The 26,171-nt window shown below is 44.1% G+C and overlaps 1 protein-coding gene across 1 annotated transcript in view; it reads left to right on the top strand.

Moving 5' to 3' along the window:
- The window catches only part of MXRA5 (matrix remodeling associated 5), an 82,935-nt gene that overhangs the window by 40,119 nt on the left and 16,645 nt on the right, over positions 1 to 26,171 (top strand). The window contains 1 exon segment of the mRNA XM_029603694.1: positions 9,515 to 10,415. Within this exon segment, the coding sequence (XP_029459554.1) occupies positions 9,515 to 10,415 (901 nt within the window).

Genomic DNA, 26,171 nt, shown 5'->3' with positions numbered 1-26,171 from the left:
CTGGGGACTATGTGTAGAGTCAAATTGTATCACTGAAGTTCAGAATCACAGATGATCAGGCAGAGTGGAATAAGATAAAGGATTTTACTTGAATTTGTCCTGACTTGAGGTGGGGTGACTTGTCAAGTTTAACCTTTTATTTGAGAACTATAATCATAGTTACTGAAACTTCCCAAGTTCATCTGACCCAGATTGTTTTATTTGAATTATTACTTAAGTGTGATCATAGATGTTTTGCATTAATATACCTTAGCAGCTTAAAAACAACCTTTGAACTTTGAAAATATTAGGAAGCAAATTTCACTCTTATTTTAATGCCTACTGACACGCATCAGTAGAGCTAGGTTGATCCAACTTTTCTGATTTATGATCAAAAATTACAATTTACCAAAATCATATATGTGAATGAGTATAAAAGTGTGTGTGCCTGTATGTGAGAGAGGGGAAAGCAAAAAAAAAAGACATAGTAACATAGTACTGACGGCAGAAAAAGACCATAGGGTCCATCTAGTCTGCCCAGCAAGTTTCCTGTGATAGCAACTGCCACGCAGTACAGGTTACTTGCAGGAGGATAACTTTAAAACATGCACGAGCACTCCTATATACTCAGCTAAATGGATGTCTGTGCGCATGCATACAGTATTTTAAATCGTGCATGCAAATAACGCACACTATATAAAATCCGCATAAATCTACCCAAGAACATGTTCGCATATCAAAAAATATGTGCATGCATTTTAAACATAACTGGATAAGTTTTGACTTATCCAGCTAAGTGGTAGCAAAATGTTTGGCAAAGTAATGCTGTGGTGACTTATCTAGCTTTGTAGCACTATTTAAGACTTACCTGGCTATCTTACTTATCTGGCTCAGTAGCGCTTCTTAAGACTTATCCAGCTAAGTGGTGCCTTGCTGCCACTTAGCCAGATAAATCAAAATTTATCGGGAATAAGTGGTGGACATCTGCTATGCACGCATATTTAATAACTTATACGAGGAAATGTAACATATCTTTTTCTTAATACTTGTCTGCTTTTATGTGTGTAAATTATCTAATTTTATAATTTCGAAAGAAATTACCTGTTAAACCAATTAGTTCACCAGTTTGCCCAGTCTGTCTCTAAGTCATGAAGACCCTCCCCAGTTCCTTAGCCTGCACTACTCTCAGTTTTGCTAGACCCCAACCCCCTGCCAGTCAGTATATGCCTATAAAGAATTACATGCTGACTTACATCTGATAATTAGCAGGTGTAAATATGCGCAGATAACAGCCACATGCATGTCGCATTCACAGGTTTTGAAATAACATCTTCTACAAGTAAATGTTGGCCATGCCATGGAACGTCCTTGGCCACGCCATGGAACGTCCTTGGCCTCCTCCTAGCCCACTCCTTTTTGATATGAGCAAATGTATTTGTGCACCATTACATGTGCGTGTATGTTTGAGATTTAAAAAATAGCAGTTGCACAAATTTGCGCTATTTGTATGCACATGTGCTCATTTTTAAAATTCACCTTTTTTTATTATTATTTTATTTATTATTTATCTATTTTTACAAGACATATTAAAAAAGAAACATCTTGCCATAGAAAAAAATAGAATCGACAATAAGAAATAATATTACAAGCAAAATTAGTAAGCATTGCCAAATTCAATGCAAGTCCACAAGAGACACAATTTCAAGATGATGTATCAAACATAGGTAAAATGTAATAACGACGAGAGCTATTGTTGGTTTCTTTACTGTCTGAATTCTGGCATTTAAGTGACCAACGGAGAATGAGGAGACTGCTCTGATCGTTTCTTATCAGCCAAAAAAAGAGATAATTGAGCAGGTTGAAAAAAAGACGAGGCAACCTTATATTTCATAAAGCATTTACATGGAAATTTCAAGAACATTGCACCCACTTGCAAGACTCTAGGTTTCAAAATATAAAAACGCTGTCGCATTTTTTTGGCTCTGCTTTGCCACATCAGGAAATATTCTCACTTTATAATTTAGAAAAGGATCAGGTCTATGCCTAAAGAACAAACGTAATACCCAGTCTCTATCAGCTCAAACAAAAAGGAAACTATCAAAGTAGCAGGAAAAAGCCCCTCAGTATCAGACTTTTCCAACATGGCAGAAAGATTATCCAGTCCCAGTCATTGCATGGAAGCTTGTTGATCCAATTTAGCAGTGTCTCGTCTGAATCCAGGTATTTAATATGCCTTAGAAGAGGGGAAAGAGCTTGTTCCGAGATCTTTAATCTCTCCAAGAAATATCTTTTATCAAAGGATTCTTAGGAAAATTAATAAATCCCAAGGGCCAGATTTTAGTAGCTACGTGCGGGCATAGATTTGTGTGCGCAACCCGGCGCACACAAATCTATGCCCGATTTTATAACATGCACGCGCAGGTCATAAAATCCGGGGTCATCGCGCGCCGAGCCCTGAGGCCGCTCCAATTTCGGAGCGGCCTCAGAGGGAATGGGGAAAGCCATCGGAGCTTGTGCTCATTGCTGGGCCTATGAAAAGCCATCGGGGTTTGTGCTTGTCGCCAGGCCTATGCAAATTAGGCTCGGCACGCGCAGGAGCGGGTTTAAAACAGTTACGTGCGTAACCCTTTTAAAATCTGCCCCTAAGTTTCTGCCCCTCATAAGATTTTCCGAAATCGGAACGGCCTCGGAGGGAACTTTCCTTCTGCCCCCCCCCCCCCACCCCCCACCTTCCTGTCTCTTCCCCTACCTAACCCGCCTCCCAGCCCTACTTAAATCACCCCCCACCTTTATTTTATAAGTTGCGCCTGCCTCTGGGCAGGCGTAGGTTGCGTGCGCCAAGCAACTGCCGGTGCGTGATCCCCCGGCATGGCCGCTGTGCCAGAGACCTCTGTCCCACCCCTGCCCCACCCTTGGACCGCACCGCCCACTCCCCGCTCCTTTTATCAAGCCCCGGGACATATGTGGGTCCCGGGGCTTGTGCTCATTGCCAGGCCTATGCAAATTATGCTCAGCGCACGCAGGAGCGGATTTAAAACAGTTACACGCGTAACCCTTTTAAAATCCGCCCCTAAGTTCTGCCCCTCATAAGCTTTTCCAAGTTCTCCATGTTATTAGACATAAAAGTATTCTCTTTAATAGTAGCCATTTGCAAAGCTTTCACAGAGTTCACTTCTCTTTTATTAGCTTCGACAGATTTCTCGATCGATAGTTTAGAAGCTTCCAACACAGAAACTCTAGATTGAATATCGGCTATTTTTGCCACCAAAGGGTTAATCTGGGTTGAAATCATCTTGCCCAAGCCTTCAATGGCCTCCCATATTGCCTCAAGGGTAGGTCTTACTAATGTAAAATATGTCAAATAAAATGGATGGATGCACACTCCCAGGTCCAGTGCCACATAATTTTACTTCTGCTATGGAGGAATAGGGATGTGAATCGTTTTTTTGACGATTTAAAACAATCGTCAGATATATTTTAAATCGTCAAAAATCGTTAGAGCCACGATACAATAGCAATTCCCCTGATTTATTGTCAAAAATTCGTAAATCGGGGGGAGGGGGGAGGGCGGGAAAACCGGCACACCAAAACAACCCTAAAACCCACCCCGACCCTTTAAAACGAATCCCCCACCCTCCCGAACCCCCCCCCAAAAATGTTTTTTTTTTTTGTAATTGATAGTTTATTAAAGTTTTTAAACATTATTACAATGTATAAAATCAAAGAACAAATTTTGACTACAAGAAATTAATGAATTCATTATATTAACAAAATATAATGAATTGTTACGGCGGTTACTACCCCAAACCAAATAAGCCTGATACTTCACTTTCAATATATATCCAGCATAGCTCTCTGCTTCAACGGCAGGGGAGAAGAAAAACTGATACTTCACGCATAGCTCTCTGCTTCAACGGCAGGGGAGAAGAAAAACTGATACTTCACGCATATCCAGCATAGCTCTCTGCTTCAACGGCAGGGGAGAAGAAAAAAGGATTCGCACTCACAAAGCGGGGAGTAGCTGGCTTGTTACGGCGGTTACTACCCCAAACCAAATAAGTCTGATACTTCACGTTCAATGCATATCCTGCTTCAACCGCAGGGGAGAAGAAAAACTGATACTTCACGCATATCCAGCATAGCTCTCTACTTCAACGGCAGGGGAGAAGAAAAACTGATACTACACGCATATCCAGCATAGCTCCCTGCTTCAACGGCAGGGGAGAAGAAAAACAACCAATAAGGGCTGAATAACACAGTCTGGGTAAAACAAATAAACATGGGTGTAGCTTGCTTATTGCGGCGGTTACTACCCCTACTACCCCTAACTAATCAAGCTTGATATTTTACTTGGTTGCAGCTCCATCACTGCTCTCTACATTAATGGTGGGGGTGGAAGGGAAATAGAACCAAAGAGCTAAGAGAAACAGATAAGTATGAGAAAAAAATGTGAAGCTTGCTGGGCAGACTGGATGGGCCGTTTGGTCTTCTTCTGCCGTCATTTCTATGTTTCTATGTTTCTATGTTTCTATAATAATCCAAACCAAAATTCCTAGTCCACATCAGGGGAGGATAAATTCAAATAATAAACTAAGGAAAATGTAAATTCAATCTTTACATCACTGGAAATTTTTCTATTTTTTGCAGCTTCTTTATCTTATCTCAACCACTTTCCCTATCTGAAAGAAATATTTCTAAATGGGAGGGATCCTGAAAAACAAATTTATTCTTCTGGTGAACCACAATACACTTGCATGGGAATTTTAAGAAGAATGTAGCTCCCAGAGTTATTACTCTGGATTTTAAATTTAAAAAACTGTTTCCTCCTTGTTTGTGTAGTGCGGGACACATCTGGGAAGAGTTGAACTTTTTGTCCACAAAAAAGAAACTCCTTATTTTTAAAATATTTCTGCATAATTAGTATTTTGTCACTTTCTCTAACAAATGTGACAATCAAAGTTGATCTTATAGGAATATCATCCAAAGAAGATTCAAGAAAAGCAGTCAAATTAGGAGATTGCTGCTGGACAATGTCCATCTCTTCCTCTCCCTCCGGCTTTCTAAGCTTAGTATTAATCACATAATAAATTTTTGAAATGCTTTTGTCATCTATCGATGTAATCGCTAGATTTTCCACCAAATATTTCTTAAGTAATTCACTGGGAGATAGAAGTCTAGTCATTGGAAAATTCAAAAACCTTATATTCCTTACTCTATTCTCATTCTCCAGATTTTCAATCTGCCGGTGAATACTTATGCTATCTTTGATAAAGGCATTATTAGCAGACTGAAGTGATGTTATTTGCTTCCTCTACTTGCTTCAGCCTGTTATCACATAAATCTAAGGCATTCTTTGTTTCAACAGATGACTTATTACTTTGAGCCATAAAACCCATCATAACCTTCTGCATTTCATTAATGGCCCTCCATACATCAACCAATGTTATGTTTTGGGGGACCATAGGATCCGAAACTAAACACTGTAGTTCGGAACCTCCTATAGCCCCCAATTCATTCTCCCCAACTCCTCCTACAGGGGGGGAGTTACTACTATTAATTGAAATCATATCTGTTTGTTTTGCAATTGGCTGAGATGGAGTCAGTATTTCTGCTGCTGGTTGAGATCCAAGCTGCTGGCTGGGACTTACTGATGCTCCAGAGGAAAAAGAAATGTCTGGAATTGAATTGCGGGCTGATTGACTTACCCGCCTTGTCAAGTGAAAATCCATAGGACCCTTAACCTGCTGAACTGCTGGGGATGACGTCAAGATCTTCGTTTTCCTTTTTCTACCCATATAACTTCAAGAAAAACAATATAAGAAAATTTTTCCAAGGGGCGCGCCCTTTTGGCGCGCAACTTTGGCAGCGCGCCGCACCTGTGTTGAATTTATACCGGCGTTCAGCCCGGGTCGTGATGTCACTTCTGGGGGTGTGGCTTAGGTACGTTCGTGATGGTAGGCTCAACGATGGCAAAAAGAGCAGCGATTCGATCCCTTATGCCTCCCTCTCTTTCGAGAGCGATTCCAGCCATGGACTCCTCCAATTCAGGCCGCACCTGTGTTGAATTTATACCGGCGTTCAGCCCGGGTCGTGATGTCACTTCCGGGGGCGTGGCTTAGGTCCGTTCGCGATGGTAGGCTCAATGATGGCAAAAAGAGCAGCGATTCGATCCCTTATGCCTCCCTCTCTTTCGAGAGCGATTCCAGCCAGGGACTCCTCCAATTCAGGCCGCACCTGTGTTGAATTTATACCAGCGTTCAGCCCGGGTCGTGATGTCACTTCTGGGGGCGTGGCTTAGGTCCGTTCGCGATGGTAGGCTCAATGATGGCAAAAAGAGCAGCGATTCGATCCCTTATGCCTCCCTCTCTTTCGAGAGCGATTCCAGCGTAAGTGGGTGGATTTTAATAGGCCTACACAGCCACGCCATTACCAGTTTTCCCAGTTCATTCCCAGTTTGCCCAGGTAAGGGATAGAACTTCCAGATCCTCTAGTTTAATACCCTTCCTTCCCCCCTGTTAGCCCTGGCCTTTAAAACCCTGCTGATCCACCTCTAAGTTTCTGTTTTACAACTTATGCAATCCATAGCAGAAGTAAAGTTACAGAGCAGGGGACCCTGGTGCATGCCTGTGCGGATAAGTATTTATGTGCAAATTTCAAGTTAAAATCCAGAAACGCCCATGCACCGTCTAGAACACACCCATGGTCTGCCCCTTTTGGGGAACTTTTCATTTGTGCACATAGCAGCAATTACGTGCATACTCAGGCGGCTTTTAAAATCCGCTCAGCGCATGCCGGCCCAACTTGTGCAAATATCTCCCGGTTTTGGTGCGTGCCAGGCTTTTAAAATTCACCTTTATACCCGTATACTTATGGGGCAGAAACATGCAGTATTTTATAAAGTATTTTACCTAGCATTTCTAAATGCTGCTTCCTACCGTTGGCATCTCTCTCTCTCATGCAGCAGGGGTGGTTCTATAATAAGGCAGGGTGAGGCAGCCACCTCAGGTGGCAAAATTTTGAGGCAGCACAAATTTCCCTTCAAAACTCTCCATCCACAGCCGCCTCACCCTGCCTTCAGGCTTATCAACGAGCAGCTCTGTCAACAAGCTTCTGCCGGCAGCCGAAGGGAGGCAGTGAGCAGGCCAAACCTGCTGTCAGCTGCTGGGCCATTGTTGCATTGCCGCTGCGGGACAAGTCGATGAGCAGCCTCTCACCTTCTGCCGGCAGCACACTGGCTTAGTTGCTCCCCGGCCAGTAGTCAGAGCCGCTGCCAACGCGGCCTGCCCCTTCAGGGTGGAGTGCCACTGCAGGACAAGCCCACGAGCGTCCTCTCACCTTCTGCCGGCGAGATGCCGGCTTTGTTGCTCCCCGGCCTGCGGTCAGAGCCGTGCTGACGTGGCCTGCCCCTTCAGGGTGGAGTGCCGCTGCAGGACAAGCCCACGAGCGTCCTCTCACCTTCTGCCGGCGAGATGCCGGCTTTGTTGCTCCCCGGCCTGCGGTCAGAGCCGTGCTGACGTGGCCTGCCCCTTCGCAGCCAGAGTTCCACTGCCACAGCTGGCCACAATTGCTCCTGCCGCTCCTGCTGTCATCCTCGTTGTGGCAGGCCTGACGCTAACTTCTTAGCGGCAAGCCTGGCACCATCACTGACTCCTATTCATGGTCTGGATCTTGGGGCCCTGCCTGGGTCCCCCTGATCACCAATGTAAGTAAAAACTATTTTTTAAAATGTATTCAGAGGGGAGAAGAGAGAGATAGAGAAAACACCTGAGTTAATGAATGTGTGTTTTTGACTGAGAGTGAGTGTGTGTGTGTGTGTGTGTGTGTGTGTGTGTCAGTGAATGCTGTGAAAATGCATGAGTCAATGAGCATGTGCAACTGTGAGCATGTAGGTGAGCATGACAGCACATGAGTGTTGGTGAACAGGTCAGTGTGAGGATGAGAGAAAGCATGAGTCCGTATGTCAGTATGAAAGAGAGAGTATATGTGAAAGTCGGTGAGCATGTATGTTTATGGGCGTGAGAGCATGTGTGCGAGCAGTCAGTGTGTGTGAACATGTCAGTGAGTCAGCATGCGTGAGTGTCAGGGACCGTTTGTGATTGGGCATATGAGACAGTGTGTATGAGAATGAACATGTGTATTACAGAGTGTCTATGTATGAAAGAGAGAAAGACGTTTGTGCACCTCAGGCAGCAGATTGCCTTGAGCTGCCCCTGCATGCAAGAGAGGAAGAGAGAGCGAGAGGATGCAGAGAGAAGTAGTGTTTAGAAGTGCTGGGCTCCTGGTGCTGCTCTCCTGTTGGCTGGGTCAGGGCAGATATGAAAGATAAGAGCGAGGAAAGGAGGATGGAAGTTAACGAGGATGCACTTGGTGGCGTGAATGAAGCTGGCTTTTTTTCAGCAAGGGTGGGGGATGGGGCGCCAATGTCAGTTTTTGCACAGGGCTCTAATTGGCCTAGAGCCGGCCCTATTTGCATGTCTTTCTTGCTGCACCACATTGGTAAACAAACATCAGCCATTATTATATAGCATGCTCTGCCTCTAAAGTTTTCAGATTTTCATTAAAAAGGTTATAAAACAGTCAAAAGGATAACAAGAAATGCAAAGCATAACTCAACAGAGGGCAATGGATAATAATTGGATAACAAGATTTACTTTTTATAGGTTTTCAGATTCTGACGTTATGGACTCTGACAGTGTCCCTTTAAGAGAACAGTAAGAATAACAGCATCGTTATCCATTTCATTGCTCCCTTTTCTACTGAGGTTTTGACTTCTGCTGATTTATGTGGAATTCTTAATATTATTGCTGCAAAGAAATCTTGGAAGCATTTCTATTTTTGCAATCGTTATATGATTCTCTAACTGGGCCAGATGCACTTGGAAAGTTTTTCATTGTGGTGTGTGTTTATGGAAATAATGCTAAGTATGTCAAGCCTACTGAATGCTATAGATTATGAGAATGCAAATCTGGTCCTCGAGTGCCACAAGCCAGTTAGGTTTTCAAGATACCCATGCTGAGTATTCACTGCCTCCTCCATTGCATGCATATTCATTGGCCATCTCCTGACAGTCCAACTGGCTTGCAGCACGTGAGGACCGGAGTTGCCTACCCCTGCTATAGATGGTATTACATATGAAATAAAAGAGGCTTCTGATTTGGAATTTCATCTGGATTGCAAGTGAATTTTAACCCCGCTTTTTCAATAATGAAATAATGGGAGCAGGAGCACCCCCTAGATTTACATTTCAGCACAGCAACCCAACAAGTATCTGATATAATAGAAACAGGCATATTTAAAATTGAAGTTATAAACCAAATTGGTTTTAGCTATTCAGGCCCACAACAAAAATCTTGTTGGGCGTCATTCTGTGTAATCAGAATGTGATGTGAAACCAGTTTTTTGAAATTTTGTACTGTACTGCTTCCTCTGCTTACTATCAAAATGCATCTATAAGGATTGCAGTGACTGTGACGTGTTTCAGGCAAAGTGTAACTCGCCAGCAAATGAAAGAAGATATGTTTTACATTCTTTACAGGTGCGTTAATAACAGCCAGCACAAGGATACCAAGGTTTGAAGTGTTGAAGAATGGTTCCCTTACTATTCGAAATGCTCAGCTTCAGGACCGTGGACAGTATTTGTGTACTGCACAGAACCAGTATGGTGTTGATAAAATGCTCATTACTTTAACAGTGGTAGCACATCAGCCAAAAATTGTAACTTCTCATCACAAAGACGTTACAGTTTACCTGGGCGAAACCATGACAATGGAATGCCAGGCCACTGGTACACCAGCTCCTCACATTTCCTGGATTTTCCCAGACAGGAAAGTTATGCGAACTGGATCGCCAGTGGAGTCGAGGATAATGATTTCTGAAAATGGAACTTTAACCATCAAAGAGACTACATTTTCTGACAGAGGAATTTTTAAATGTGTGGCTAGCAACGTGGCAGGGGCTGACAGTCTTGCAATCAGGCTCCACATTGCCGCCTTACCTCCTATAATTCAGCAGGAGAAGCTGGAGAACATCTCTCTCTCGCCGGGGCACAGTGTATATGTTCACTGCACCACAAAAGCTGCTCCCATCCCAAGCATCCGCTGGATACTCTTTGATGGCACACAGATCAGGCCATCGCAGTTCGTCAATGGCAATATGTTCGTTTTCCCTAACGGAACTCTTTACATTCGCAACATCTCACCAAGAGATAGCGGACGCTATGAATGTGTAGCAGTTAACATAGTGGGCAACGCCAGGAGGACAGTCAACATTGATGTAACAAAGCATTCATCCAATGCCAAGATTACCGGAAGCTCACCCCAGAAAACAGATGTAACTTATGGCAGCACCCTGCGCCTGGACTGCAGTGCTGCTGGTGACCCATGGCCGAGGATATTGTGGAGATTACCTTCAAAACGGCTAGTTGACTCTCTCTACAGGTAATAGATCAAATATACGATTACAGTACCTTTTATATTACAAAATACCACATACTACATTTTCTAAAATGTAATGAAGTCCAGCTAGGCAGATTAAGGGTAGGGATACTAAAAGGCCTGATTTACTAAGAGTTTTTCCTCAGGCCTTTGTCTATGAGGATACAGTTTTGTAAATCAGGTCCTAGGTTATCAAAGAAATTTGTAGTGTATTTGATGATAAAACCAGGGATAAGAGCTCTTAGTTAAGGCATAAATCCCTTGGTAACACAGACGTTAAACCCAATTCTGGGCTTTGCAGGCACTGAGAAAAAAAAAATCCTGTTTTGCAAATGTGTGGGATTTAGAATTAAACAAACTCAAGTCAACTACCTATTTAAATAAAAACCTTTCTGGAAGTTATCCCCAGCGCTGCATAGATGTTAAACTCCATGGAAGTCTGCTTAGATCAAAAGCATAAAAGCAAACAAAGCAAAGCGTTACGCTTCAAGAAACCAGGAGGAATTCCAGTTCCTGGCCCAAAAAACTGTTCAAAAAAAGAAATAAAATTGCACAAGTCAAAATATACAAGAATGCCACTCCAGAAAATAATGGGGTAGATTTTAAAAGGAGCATGTGCGCGCGGTTTCCGGCACGCACACATGGATGCGCTGATTTTATAACATGCGTGCGCCGGCGCGTGCATGTTATAAAATCTGAGGGCCGTTGCATGTGCAGGCAGCATGCGCAGGGGGGTGAAGTTTAGTAAATTACATGCAGTAACTCAATTGGGCCTTCCCCAGTTCCCTCCCAGTCCACTCCAATTAAGGAGTGGACTGTTAAAAAAGTTAAAAAACAAAAAAATGGAGATAGTAAGGGTTAGGTTAGTGGTCAGGGTGGAGAGGGGAAGAGGTAGGAAGGGTAGGATTAGGGATAAGAAAGCTCCCTCCCAGTCCACTCCTTAATTGGAGTGGACTGGGAGGGAGCTTTTTTTTTTGTTTTTTAACTTATTGCTCCATTGGAGTAGTAGCAACTTCTGCACGCCGGCTGACTATTGGCATGCGCTTCCCCAGGACAGCGGTCAGACCACGCCCCCGGGCCCCCTCTACCCCCCCTTTTTCAGGGCCCAGCACTTGTGCGTGTATCGGGACTTACGTGCAAGGCTGGGCCCTTTTGAAAACGCTCCAGCCACGTGCCTAAGCCCCAATTTTTACTCGCTTGGCCCTTTGAAAATTCTCCCGAATTATGGTAACTTTGATACCGGCACGTGGATGCACGTGGATGCACGTATGCCGGCTTGCTCCAAAGGATGCAGCAACATGCGCGCGTATATGCACTCATGATATAAAATAGGCTGTACGAGTGTACATGTGCACGCAAATTCCACCTCTACTGCGTAAGTGGGGGGGATTTCAGTAGACACGAGCACCAATGCAATTACCAATTAATTCAGTTCGTTCCCAGTTCGCCAAGTTAAGGGATCAGACTTCCTAACCCCCCCCCCCCCCATTAATTAGCCTCTGCTTTACCCTATTAGCCCCAACCCTTAAAACCCTGCTCACCTCTTTAGATTTTTTTTTCTGACTTACACGTCGTACATAACAGAAGTAAAGTTACGCAGTAGGGGACCCCGTGCACGCTTGTGTGCATAGGTAGGTATTTACGTGCTGGATTCATTGAGAAACCCTGGAATGCCCATGCCCTGCCCAGACCACGACCATGCTGGGCCCCTTTTTTTTTTGTAAAAATATTTCTGTGCGTGTACCGGGAGATGTGTACGTGTATGCATGCACTTTTTAAAATCTGCCTGACTTGTCCGCATGTCTCCCGTCTTTGACTCCCATCAAGCTTTTAAAATTCACCCCTTAATTCATTAAAATCCTCAGGGCTGACGGGCCCAAGATAGCCCATAATGCTTGAATGTGGTTTTATGCTAAACTTTCTCTTGGCACTGTTAAAATTTAGCACAATAAAAATGTATTTTTCAGTGGAATGACTGGCACTTGTAAGTGTTGTTTAACACCTTTCTGGTGAAGGAGTATAGATCACATCCAAGGATAATTTAACTTGTATAAGAATATGTACAGTGTTTAGTAGAATTGGCCATGTTTCTTAATTGGATGATGCCCATCAGCATGAGTACCTTAACACTTGCTGTCCAAGTGGGTAATCGAAACAAGAAATACTCAGGGGGTCAGAACTAAGGATGTGAATCATTTTTTGACGATTTAAAATATCGTCCGATATTTTTTAAATCGTCAAAAATCATTAAAGAGTGTGATTCAATAGAAATTTCCCCGATCTATCATGAAAAAATCATTAATCAGGATAGTGTCCACTAAAGAGAGTTATTTGGGGGGAGGGTGGGAAAACCGGCACACCAAAACAACCCCTAAACCCACCCTGACCCTTTAAAACTAATCCCTTACCTTCCCCCACCCTCCCAAACCCCCTCAAAACTTTTTACATGTACCTGGTGGTCCAGTGGAAGCCCCGGGACCGATTGCCCGCTCTCGGGCCGTCGGCTGCCACTCATAAAAATGGCGCCGATGGCCCGATAAAAAAAACCAAACCCACCCGACCCTTTAAAAGCACCCCCTTAGCTTCCCCCACCCTCCCAATTCCCCCCAAAACATTTTAAAATTACCTGGTGGTCCAGTGGTGGTCCCGGGAGCGATCTCCCGTTCTCGGGCCGTCGGCTGCCCTAATAAAAATGGCGCCGATGGCCCTTTGCCCTTACCATGTGACAGGGTATCCGTGCCATTGGCCGGCCCCTGTCACATGGTAGGAGCACTGGATGGCCGGCGCTATGGCCCGCGCCATCTTTAAAAATGGTGCCGGACATCCAGTGCTCCTACCATGTGACAGGGGCTGGTCAATGGCACGGATACCCTGTCACATGGTAAGGGCAAAGGGCCATCGGCGCCATTTTTATTAGCGCAGCCGACGGCCTGAGAACGGGAGGTCACTCCCGGGACTTCTGCTAGATCACCAGGTATTTGTAAAAAGTTTTGGGGGGGTTCGGGAGGGTGGGGGAAACTAAGGGGTCAATTTTAAAGGGCCAGGGTGGGGGTTTTTTTTATCAGCTTGGGCCTCACTAAAAAAAATTAGCGATGGGAATCGGAACCGATTCCCATTCACATCTCTACCGATCAGATTTTTTTCTCCTTCCAGCCGAACCCGATCATTAAAACAATTGGGCACACGATTCACATCCCTAGTCAGAACAAGGTTCATCTTGATAGTAGTGTTCAACGGAAGCTTTGTAATGCTGCACCACTGCAAACTTAAGGAACTGGCATGGAGGGTAATTTGCATAGAAGTCAACCAGATTATGTAGAATTTTCAATAGCATTAGTAGTGTGAGGGCAATTTAGCCAAAGCTCACTAGGCGCAAGATTTATAGGAATATTTGCCTCTCGGATAAACTCCTTGAAAAATGGGGCCATTTTTTGCTGATACAGATTTATGAAATTCTGTGTTGCCTCTAACCAGTCAATTACTTGGTTGTAATGAGAGAAACTTTCTTTAAGAAAGTGACTTTAGATTTTGAACAACTAAAGGAATCTACTGATTGCTCTATGTTTGTTTCCTCTTTGATAGATATATTTTATGGATTTATGTTGGAATTTTTGTTGGCTTCTCTAAAAGCCATGGCCAGTTTGCAAAACATTTCTAAATATCAAAAAATAGCCTCAGTCTGGCCAATTTAATCTGACAGTCATTGATGCCATACTCTTTATGACAGCCCTAATTAGGATAAATTTGCATATTCTAAAAAGTGTTGCTCTTCTAGCAGCAGCTACAATGGGCAATTACTGTATCTGGTATCAGATAGTCGTAACCATTTTTCTGAGTGCAGAAAAAGTAAGAACATAAGAACATAAGAAAATGCCATACTGGGTCAGACCAAGGGTCCATCAAGCCCAGCATCCTGTTTCCAACAGTGGCCAATCCAGGCCATAAGAACCTGGCAAGTACCCAAAAACTAAGTCTATTCCATGTAACCATTGCTAATGGCAGTGGCTATTCTCTAAGTGAACTTAATAGCAGGTAATGGACTTCTCCTCCAAGAACTTATCCAATCCTTTTTTAAACACAGCTACACTAACTGCACTAACCACATTAGCTGGCAACAAATTCCAGAGTTTAATTGTGCGTTGAGTAAAAAAGAACTTTCTTCGATTAGTTTTAAATGTGCATTTTTTTCCCCAAAAACAATGCTGCCTACTTTTTAAACAAACAGGATCTATTTTCAGGAGTTTTGCATTAGACACAGAAAGGAAAAATCCTGTTCTAAAATCCTGAGTGTCCTAAAATAGTGAATTTCTTCTTTGCTTTGAGGCCGATATTCAAAAAAAAGTTGAGCCCTCAAATTTAGGAATTTATTTTCAGCTGAAAATTCCCCTCAGCTTAGGAGCTATAATTTAGGGTCCTAAATTTAGGCCTGCTAATCATTTATTTATTTATTTATTTATTTAACGTTTCTTTTATACCGATGACCGTTCGCACATCGCATCGGTTTACAGTGAACACAAAACCATTGGGCGGGGCCCTTACATAAAACAGATAATATACTGAACTAGGAAACATATAATTGAAATTAGGGGGGAGCCCTAATCATTGGTCTAGATTTAGGACCCTAAAACGAGCGCGCGTGTGCCCATAAAAGTGTGTATAAGCGCGCGAGCGGGGATACGCTGGAATTTTTCGTTAAGCACGCACTTGCGCATGTGTGTTTTAAAATGCACCCGCCACATGTAAGTATGCTCCTAATCTGAAGAGGTTACTCAAGCACAGCTAGCGTGCGTGTCTTCCATAGGACCTTTCGGCTTTTACGCACGTACGTTTGCGGATTTTAAAATATGCTCGCATGAGCCACTTTCCCAATTAGTCCATCAGTTTTTATTCCCATACCGCTCTGTTCAGACCTCTCTGGTTCTTCATCCTGCACACCGCCCAGTTGACCTGGCCTCCTCACCCTGCCCTATAAACCCTAAAACTTGAGATCTCCAGACTTGCTGCCCATCAGGAGCAGCAGTAAAGCTACGCGGATATCTCGCATACGCGTGCTGCAGTTTTCAGGTTTAAAATACGGAGTTATGTGCGTGTTGGCCCCAATCTGGAACGCCCGTGTCCTGGCCCTTTTCCACCCCCCTTATTCCTCACGCGTGCATGAGGACATAAGTGCGTAATTTTCAGCTTTTTAAAACCTGCGTTACTGCTGAGAATTAGTACTAAGCACCTACATTTTTCACCACTCTATATCCACCTCCATAGCCTCTGATATTTTAAGTCCCTAAATTTAGGGTCCTTGTTTACTAAGTTCCCTAAATTTGAACACGCAGCCCTAGTGAATTTTCAAAAGGGTCAATTTAGGGACCTAACTCCCCAAATTAGGCACCTAAACTCTTTGAAAATTAATGAGGTCCATATTCACAGATTAGCCAACTAGGTACGTAAGCCAGCTAAAGTTAGCCAGCTAACTTAGCCAGCATATTCAGCAGTGCTAAGAGATTAAACATTTTGCCACAGATAAGTTTACTAAGTTTAAATGTTCCCCTCATGAAGGTTTATTGGGCCACAACATCAGCTGATGTCAGGGTTGGGAATACAAAGGTGAATTTTAAAAGGCCAATGCATGCCAAAATTAGGGAAATAGCAAATATGTCGGGCCGGTGTGCACTGAGTGGATTTTAAAAGCCGGCCGGATATGCGTGTACTTGACGCTGCTTGCACAAATTAAAAGTTCAGAAAAAGGGGCAGGGCTTGGTTGGGGCATGGGTGTTCCTGGATTCAAACTTGAAATTTGCGTGTAAATACTTACATGCACTGGCACGCGCCAGGGTGCCCTGCTGCAAAACTTTACTTTTGCTATGGATGGCGTCTAAGTTGCAAAACTTAAAATTCTAAGCAGATCAGTGGGGAGGCTATTAAACTAGGGGGATTTGGAAGTCCTATCCCTTACCTAGGTGAACTGGGAATGAAATGGGAAAACTGGTAATGGCGTCGGCACGCGTGTATTTTTAAAATACCCCCACATACGCAGTAGAAGCGGCATTGGTGCACATTGGCATGCATCCACTTAAAATTGAGTGCACAAGTGCGTGTGCTCAGGCTATTTTATACCATGCGCGCATATAGGACATATGTTAGAAAATGGCCTCATCCCTGGGCGTGGGCCGACTAATTCCTGCACCTGTGTGCCCCCGCGCCGGTTTAAAAGTTACTGTCACAATATGGTGACTATCTTATTTTTGGACATAGGTGCTAGACACACTGCTTGTGTTATGGAAGTGCTATACACCATTTTAAGTCATGGTTGCACTAGCTATTGAACATTGTTGAGACCTTGATATTAACTGGATTCTGTTATTTTAGGAATTCCTATTTTATTTGCTGCACTAGAAATACAAAACAACAGAATACGCCTTTCCTCCTGTTTTGGGATTAATAATTGATGCTTTTGAGTTTATATGCATTACATTTGCCAAGACCCGCTCTATCTGATATCCCATTATTATGAGGCTTAAAGGTGCTTCATTTAAGTAAGAAATAATTTTCTACATTTTTCACATTGCTTGCCCCTCTCCTTATGTAACCCCCCGGGTGAGTCGGATCCTTTCACTGGCATCCGGGGGCACATAGGAAAGAGAGGATGGACCCTACCTGCACTCTTGTTCTCTACCTCTACGGATGGCATCACAGATCTGATGTCCAGGGCTCCCTGATGGGGGGAGGCTTAACCTGAAGGCCCTTTTGCATTAAACTCTGCACCAGCTCTTGTTTTCAGTCTCTGCGCACAGATTTAATTGTCTCCACAGTCTTTAGCAGCACAAATCACACTGGACAGCAAGGGGGTTTCCAACTCATTTACTGGTAATTGATTAATTAAACGAAGATTTCTTTTTACAGCCCTTTGGTTCAAAGAAAAGTGATGAACAATAGTGAAGAAGAAGATCAATTTGTGACCTAACTGTTGTAGTAAAGTCTCTGAATTCCTCTTAGAAGCCCCTCGTTTGACACTTAAGCTCCTCTTCCTTTACAGCTATTGTCGGGCTGATACAGTACGGTGCGCTCAGGCCGAGCGCACTGTTAGCCCCCATGTGGACGCGTGTTTTCGATGTGCTATTATTACCCCTTATACAGTAAGGGGTAATAGCGCGAGGAAAAACGCGTGTCCAACCCCCCAAAAATTAATAGCGCCTGCAACATGCAAATGTATGTTCATGAGCCTTTTAGTTATTCCCACACCATACAGAAAGTAAAATGTGCAGCCAAGCTGCACATTTTAATTTCAGCCGGCACTAGGAAAGTGTACAGAAAAGCAGAAAAAACTGCTTTTCTGTACGCCCTCCAACTTAATATCATAACGATATTAAGTCGGAGGCCCATCCCCCCCCCCCCCAAAAAAAAAATCGTAAAAAAAAAAAATCAGCTCGCGGGTCGGAAGACGGACGCTCAATTTTGCCGGCATCTGTTTTTCGAACCCATGGCTGTCAAACCCGCTGACAGCCACCGCTTCTGTCAATAAGGAGGCGCTAGGGACGCGCTAGTGTCGCTAGCACCTCCTTATTACCACGGGCCCTCATTTAAATACAAAATCACGTGCCAGGAGAGTGGCCTGGGCGCGCGTCGGGAGAGTGGGTGCTTGCCTCGGAGCGCCGGCTCTCCCGCACATTTTACTGTGTCGGCCTGTTTACTGCAAGTAGTGCAAATCTTTCCTCCACTCCCAGCTTTTCACAGGACTCTTCCCACCATTGAATGGTCAGAATACAGTCAATCCCAATGGTACATTAGAACACGAGTCCCCATTCTCAAACGTTTCCTGAAGTCCTTTTTCCTTCAGCGTTCTTTCTCCCTGTCTGTGGGCACTCTCCTCTCAAGCAAAACCCAGCTGGAATCCACAGCAACAATGTTTTAAAAAAAAACCTTCACATATTTCCTTCCTCTGCAAATGGCAAAGATACAGGCTTCCCAGATACTCTTCCAGTCTTCAGGTTCCTTCGGAGTGAAAGACAAATCTTTTCAGATAGAATGGATACTGAGCCCCTGGTACCAAAGGCACTCAGCTGTAGGTGGGAACAAAAATAGATTGTTACTCAAAGAAGGGAAAAAGGACAAGAAAGACAGGAAGAGTGAAAAAACGCCTGTGCCTCAAACTGAGGAGATAGTCTCTTAAACAGGATACTTAAAGTTGAGACTCCTCTGCGTCGGGTCACCAGACAAATCCATGCCCTGAAGAAGTGACAGAGGTCTGCCAGCATCGTCCCTATCACTTGAGCTAACCTTACACAGGGACGCCCCAATCCTCTATGAAAGGGTACCAAGGCTTTCTCAGGGAAGAGTGTCCAAAATAGGATTACAAGAGCAAAATAACACTAAACTGCGTCAAACTGGTAGGCAGATCCTCAACGGAAAACCAGTCTCCACTCCCTTCAATAGTTAGGAAAAATTAAGGGCAGAAGACAGGCAGCTCCTGTCCTATTGAAAGGCAAACTAAAAATACACGAGGATTGATGGTGCTTGAAGATGATAAACAGCTAGGACACACCATCTGTTGCTCCATCATGGGGGGAGTAAAACCCAAACCACTGTGCACTGAATATTTATTTATTTATTTATTTAATATACTACTTATCAAAGTTTCTAAGTGGTTTACAATATAAAATTCATAATAAAAGATAAACAAAAAACAATAAAAACAGAATGGCAATCATCAAGACAATAATCTAGAAAAACTGCTTATCATCTCAAACACTCATAATAAAACGATTAGCATGCCCACTAGTAACTTTTGCTTAGAGAACAGTAGAAAGCACAAGATGATCTGGAAAACTGGAATCAGCGCAACAATTTGAATTTAAGAATAATTGGGCTGCCAGAAAAAGTGGAAGGGGCTGATGCAGTAAGCTTTTTTTCAACCTGGCTGCCGGCATTGGTTAAGGCTGATTTCAAAGGGAGTAGAGTTAAACTAGGCCGCACATATCATGAGCTGGCTCCGATGCCCAAAGGAAACGAAAGGCCTAGAGCAGTTACAGTCTGAGTACACAATTTATGGACAAATGCTGGCTCATGGAGGCAGGGTGACAGCATAAAGAATTGCGCTACCAGCGAGCCCATATATTCTTGTTTCAGGACTTTTCCAAGGAGGTTCCGAGGCGCTGCATAGCGTTTGCACAGGTTAAGTGGAAGCTGAAGATCAAAGGCCTGAAATATGCCCTGCTCTACCCAGTGTGGCTGAGGGTGATTCATGGCAGCAAGCCAGTGATTTGCAAATGTATGCAAGTGGTGCAGATCCTCTTGCAGAAGCTGCATAGGGCAGAAGACAGACCCCAGCGTGGATTAGGGCCTTTTTTTCTCTCCCCCTTGCATTCCTTATTTCTTTTTCTTTTTTCTGAGAAGTCTTGGGAGAGAGGGAGTTTCTACTTGATGTTCCTCCATTCCAGTTAAGCATTTTTCATGATGGAGGTTTGGCTGTTGTCTTTGCTTTTTTTTTATATATTCTAGTTGTTTGGGGTGAGGGGGTGTGGGGAGGAAGGGACACAAGGGAGGGATGGTGAACGTTTCTGGGGCAGATTGGGGGGTGGGGGGATGGGAGGGACAGATATTTTTTCTTGGTAATAACGTTTTAGAGATTTGTAATCTTGGGTCTTGGATGGCGGCAGACCTGTGCAGTGTAGATGTTGACGGCTCAGTCTGAAAGCGTTGATTGGACTACTCAAGTTATCACTGTTTATGAAAGAGCCAAAGACCTCTGGGGGAAGCTTTTCAAAGTGGACTGTGCTTTCCTTGTGACACGGGTCTCTTTTATGGAACAAACTGTGGGACTACTGGCCTCCCGATATGTTGTCATGATGGGCTTGGGAGAGGTGGGTTGGTTGGGCATAGGGGAGCGAGATTTGGGGTTGATCTGGGAGAAGAAGGCTGGTCTCAGGGTATCCCCCACTTGTCCTGGTTCTCATTTGTTGGGATGGGGGTTTGTTTGGGGGGGTTTTCTGGGTTGGGTCATCTAGGATTGTCCCAGTTTGGGTGCTTGGATGTATTTGTTGGGGTTGGGATGGGGATTGGGGGGAAATGAGATTGGTAAATTGAGGATTTGTAAAGATTCTTTTGAAAGTGATGGTATTAAAATTGCCAGATGCAGGCAATGGTTTTCTCTTGCTATTGCTCTGGAATGGTATTTTATTTTTGCTTTGTGATCATGGTTAGTTCTTCCCTTAATATAGTCTCCTTAAATGTTTGGAGAATTGCCAATCAAAAGAAGGCAAATTCTGGATTATTTGAATAAAAAGGGGGCTCATAAAGCTTTCCTTCAGGAAACACATTCTAAATTGGCTAAGGACTGGGTGAGGCACATTGACTATGCCTCATTTAATTCCAAAAGTTGAGGTATCTATATCCTTATACATAGATCTGTACCATTTAGGGTACATAAGGTCCAATCATCTGGGGATGGTAGACATGTGTTAATGGAATGTTCTTTACAAGGGGAACATTTTGTGCTGACTAATGTCTATAGGCCGCATGTAAGGCAGCAAGAGTTTTATGCTAGTTTTGGTAAGGTGATTGAGGCCTTCTTGACTTATCCTGCTGGAATTGTTGGTCGGTGGACCCCTGAGCCGAGATGAGGTTGGCGCCACCCACAGGAGGAAACCTCCTGCAAGTCCTCGTCATCAGGAGGTGGGTACAGTCGGTGCAGAGACCCAACAGGACTTTCACCAATACCAGCCCATGTTCCCCCAGAGGTTGGGTACCGGGGTCGGCTGGACTTAAGCACACGTCTATGGTCGGTGACAAAGCCAACGAAGACAGCAGACAAAATGGAATCGGGCATACCAGAGGTCGGGGCCGGTGGTGAGCAACAGAGTCCAGAAGGAGGCCAGAAGTCAGGACAGGCAGCAAGCAAACAGTAACTGATGAACAGGCAGGAGGTCGAGGCAGGCAGCAGGTGGAGCAAAATGCAGAGAACATATCAAGGTCAGAACCAGAGAAGCAGTCTTTGGGGTCAGAGAGGGCGGAGCATGGACAAGGCAGGAGCGGGCCTCCTGCCCCAAAAGGTGAGGGAAGCCGGCTGCAGAGGTTTGTGGCCGGCGAGCGCAACAGTAATTGGTGGAGATTGGAATGTCTGCCTGAATCCCAGGGTGGACAGATGGGCAGGTAGGCAGATACATTGCAAGATATGATGACGCGCTTGGGGTTACTGGATGTTTGGAGGGAGCAAAACCTTTCTGGCAAAGATTTTACTTATTACTGTCCCCGGTTCCAATCATATAGGGGTCGATTTTCAAACCTGCATGCGTGCGTCCATGTGTGCATGGTTCCTGGCACACGCTCATGGACGCGGCTATTTTTTAACATGTGCACGTCAGCGCACGCATTTTATAAAATATGATTTCCGCACACACATGCGGGTGATCAATCGCGCATGTGGGGGGGGGGGGAATTTTAGAAAAATACGCATGGCGACGCTATCGGCACTTCCCTATACCCTTACCTAACCTTCCTATCTTTTCCCCTCTCTTCCCCGACCCCTAACCCCTACCTACCTACCCTAGAATTTTTGTTTTTTTAACTTACCCGCTCCTCCAAGCTGGTGTAAGTTACATGCGCCGGCTGACTGCTGGCGTGTGCTTCCCCGGGACAAGGCCTAATGGCTGCTGTCCCGGCTGGCCGCCTCCCCGCCCCCCTGCCCAGCCTCTTTTCGATGGCCCAGCACTTCTGTGTATACCGGGGGTTACTTGCATGGCCAGGCCCTTTTGAAATAGCGCTTGGCACGCACAGGGCCCAACCATGCGTGTAACCCCTGGATTTTACGTACTCAGGGCTTTTAAAATTCAGGCGATAGCCACATAGATTTTTTTCACTGTTCTCACGTATTAATGGGTAAGGTGGGTCTTGCAGACATTTTGCCTCAAATGCTATCTGACCACAATCCAGTTTGGTGGCTGATCCAGCTGGCTTCACAGTCTGCGCAAGATAAAAGCTGGAGGCTGAATACTGGCTATCTGTTGTGTCATAAGCCTTTTTGTGATATGATCCACCAGCTGTGGCTGAGTTCTTTGAGATATACAATTCGGATGATTATTCCCCAGTATTGTTATGGGAAACTTTGAAAACTGTATTACGGGGTCATATTATCAGTTTTACTTCGGATCACAAGAAAGGCTCTGGCGTGAACAATCTCTTCAGCAAAAATTAGGTGAATTAGAAAGAGCACATAAACGTACTGGCTCATATTGCATATTTTGGGCTTTGGAAAAGTGCAGGGCAGATCTTAGAGAGTTACAATTGGAGGATGTAGAAAGAGTCATGCAATATTCCAGACAGCATTACTATGAATACGGAGATAAGGCAGGGGCCATTCTGATGTGTCTGCTGAGGAGGAGGAATCAACATACCTTGATAATTAAGATGAAGCGAGCAGATGGCACGTTGATTTATACAGATGAGGGCATTAATTCATGGTTTAAAGACTTTTTTTCGCTCTGTATTCAGTGGAGGGTTAGGCCTCCGATGCGGTGATAGCTGGTTATCTGGACGGGCTAGATATACCAACTCTGTCTCAAGTGAAGGACAAATTGGCGATACCTGTTTCTACGCTAGAGCTGCAGGAAGCGATTTCATGGTTCCTGCCTAAGAAAAGTCCTGGACCGGATGACTATCCTATAGATTTTTATAAATGTTTCTTATCAGATATGCTTGACCCCTTGAAATACCTATGTGATTATTTGCAGTGGCATCCGGAACAAGCGGGAACATTGACAGATGCAATTACTATCTTGCTGCCTAAGCCTGGGTATGATGCTTCTGAATCAGAAGCGAATAGGCTCATTTCCCTGTGGAATGTGGATATGAAACTTTTGGCTAAGGTTCTGCAGCTTTGGCTGGAAAACTGCATCGGTCCCTGAAAGGGCATGATCAGTCGGGCTTTGTTAAGGGGTTTTCTTTGGTAGATAATATCAGATGGCTATTTGATTTAATGGCGTTGGCTAAGCATGATAAGATTGCTGGACTGGTGATCAGTCTAGAATCCGAGAAGGCCTTTGATAGGCTGCTTTGGCCTTTTTTATTTACTGCTCTTTGCAAATATGGGGTTCCTGGTCAATTTTGCGATTGGATCCGAGCACTGTATGATCACCCAAGGGCTAGGATTATCACAAATGGGTATATATCAGACTTCTTCCTGACTGAGAAAGGCACTTGGCAAGGTTGCCCGTTATCTCCACTACTTTTTGACCTGGCCATAGAGTTTCTGGCAATTCGACTGCGGGCTGAAAGGGAGATAAAGGGCATACCAGTGGGAGAGAAATCCCACCTTATAGACTTATATGCGGATGATGTGTTAATCTTTCTGTCTAATCCCAAAAGGTCAGGGCCGTGGCTGTTAGCAGTATTGGTGGCTTTTGGGGAAGCTGCTGGATATAAAGCTAATTATCACAAATCAGAGATCTTTCCTATTAGTGTTAGTAAGGTGGAAGACATTCCTGATTGTGTTGCTCCCTTCAAAAAAGCGTTGTTACTTATTGGAATAATAAGTTGTGGAGACTAGCCATTTATGAACACTTGACAGCTTGAAATCCCAAGGACATAATTCCGCTAAGAACTATGCTAAATATATAGCTCTCTGGAGGGACTACCTTATGTTTTTGCCAACTAAAGCCCGAAATGCTATTTTGGAGCTATGATGAACAGTTTGGAACTGAAATGACCAGTCATTGGATTTGGATGGACGGTTTTCCACTCCTTAGCCCCATGAACAGTATTGGTTCGGAATAAGGAAAGGAAGGGAAGGGAAGGGAGGGGAGGGGAGGGTGGGCAATGGGGAGCTTTACGATGCCAGTTTCGTTGTATCAGCTATGTTGTTCTTAGCAATGTGATAAAAATGAAAAATAAAGTATAAAAGTATATAAGAACATAAGAAATTGCCATGCTGGGTCAGACCAAGGGTCCATCAAGCCCAGCATCCTGTTTCCAACAGAGGCCAAACCAGGCCACAAGAACCTGGCAATTACCCAAACACTAAGAAGATCCCATGCTACTGATGCAATTAATAGCAGCGGCTATTCCCTAAGTATAATTGATTAATAGCCATTAATGGACTTCTCCTCCAAGAACTTATCCAAACCTTTTTTGAACCCAGCTACACTAACTGCATTAACCACATTTGGGTATTTTTGTGCCCAGTAATTTGGGGAATCTTTATTGGCTCAATTACACACCAAGTTTTACTAAGATTCAGCAAGATCAGCGGGACTGGCAGGGCTACTATATTTCTTGGGGTGGGGGTGGGGGGGGGGGATCAATGTTATTAAGATGAATATACTACCTAGGCTACTTTATTTATTTCAACATGTGCCTTGCTTTCTTCCTAAACAGTTTTATGGAATGGTGAATAGCATGCTTCTGGAGTATTTGTGCGATGGTAAACCTGCAAGAGTTAAGCTGCATACTTTATGTAGGCCTATGGAATGGAGAGGTATGACTTTTCCAGATTTATAAGCCTATTTCTGGGCCACCCGCTTACGGGAAATCTTTTCATGGTTATATAGAGATAGATTGTCTCCTTAGTTAGCCATTGAAAGGAATATGGCAGGCGAGACTTATCGTCTCTCACTGCTCACGTCTAGTTCATTGTTCCCTGGGGGAAGGAAGGAGGGCATGTAGAATTTGCCCTACCATTGCCTGTACAGTTAAATCTTGGAGAGCACTATGCAGAGAGTTGGGCATTAGTGCAAAGGGTCCCCTGGCATTCTCAACCCTGTGGAAGAATCCAACATTGTCACTCTATACATATAGCCACAAGGCAAAACTATGGTGGGAGGCAGAACTGCAATGTTTAAATTATTTGTATGAAGAGGATAGGGTTAGGTCCTTTGAGGAGCTTCAAGAAGAGTTTGAAATTTCTGCCCAGTCTTAGTCCTACTATGCTCACTTGCTTGAGATGTTGAACAGAAAACAGAGAGAGGGTTGGCAGTGGACTAGGCCTTCATCAGTAGAGTTAGCCTTTGCTGCGGGACTTGCTAGAAGGAAAGTGTGATCCACACTGAATAGGGCAATCGTGCAGGCCAACCTGAATCATAACCCCATTCTGAAGGCCGAAGAGCAGTGGGCAGAAGATCTGGGGCTCCATATAGAATCCAAGATATGGAGGCTTATTTGGCATAAAGCGCATAAGTCTTCTTTGTGTGCCCAAAGGGCTGAATTGTTGGTCACATTAATAATGCGCATGTTCTTTTGCAAGTTTAATGCTTCAGCCTCACCTTTGTATTGGCACGGCTGCAGGCAAAATGGTTCATATATGCATGTTTGGTGAGGTCGCCGGTATATATCTGCCTTTTGGCAGACAGTAGGAAATATAAACGATCAAATAGTGAGAGGTTCAGTGGTTTTTGTCCCCTGGGCTGTGTCTTTTGGGGCTATAGGTATCCAAAGACTTGCCAAGTTTCAGAAACTGTTGATACAGCAGTTGTTGCATGTGGCACGCTTATCCATTGCATTGAAATGGAAATCTGCGCCTACTTTGGAACACTGGTGGATTCAGGTCCACTTGGTTGCTTTACTGGAAAACTTAACATTTATGTTGAAAGATAAAGCGTTGTTATATAACAAGATTTGGGACACTTACTGGAAATTCTATCATTCTATGTAACTTGAAATGGACAATCTTTGGGTATTGTATTTTGTTTGCAGCTGATGGAGACTTGTGTATGATAAAGAGGCCTTGCCTGTATTCTGGCTTTATTTAAATAAAAACTTAACAAAAAAAATTATTTTCTG

This window comes from Rhinatrema bivittatum, chromosome 5 (genome assembly GCF_901001135.1).
Source record: "Rhinatrema bivittatum chromosome 5, aRhiBiv1.1, whole genome shotgun sequence".
NCBI classification, from domain to species: Eukaryota; Metazoa; Chordata; class Amphibia; order Gymnophiona; family Rhinatrematidae; genus Rhinatrema; species Rhinatrema bivittatum.
The sequence above is the reverse complement of the archived record's forward strand: the minus strand, read 5'-3'. Positions and strand labels throughout refer to the sequence as shown.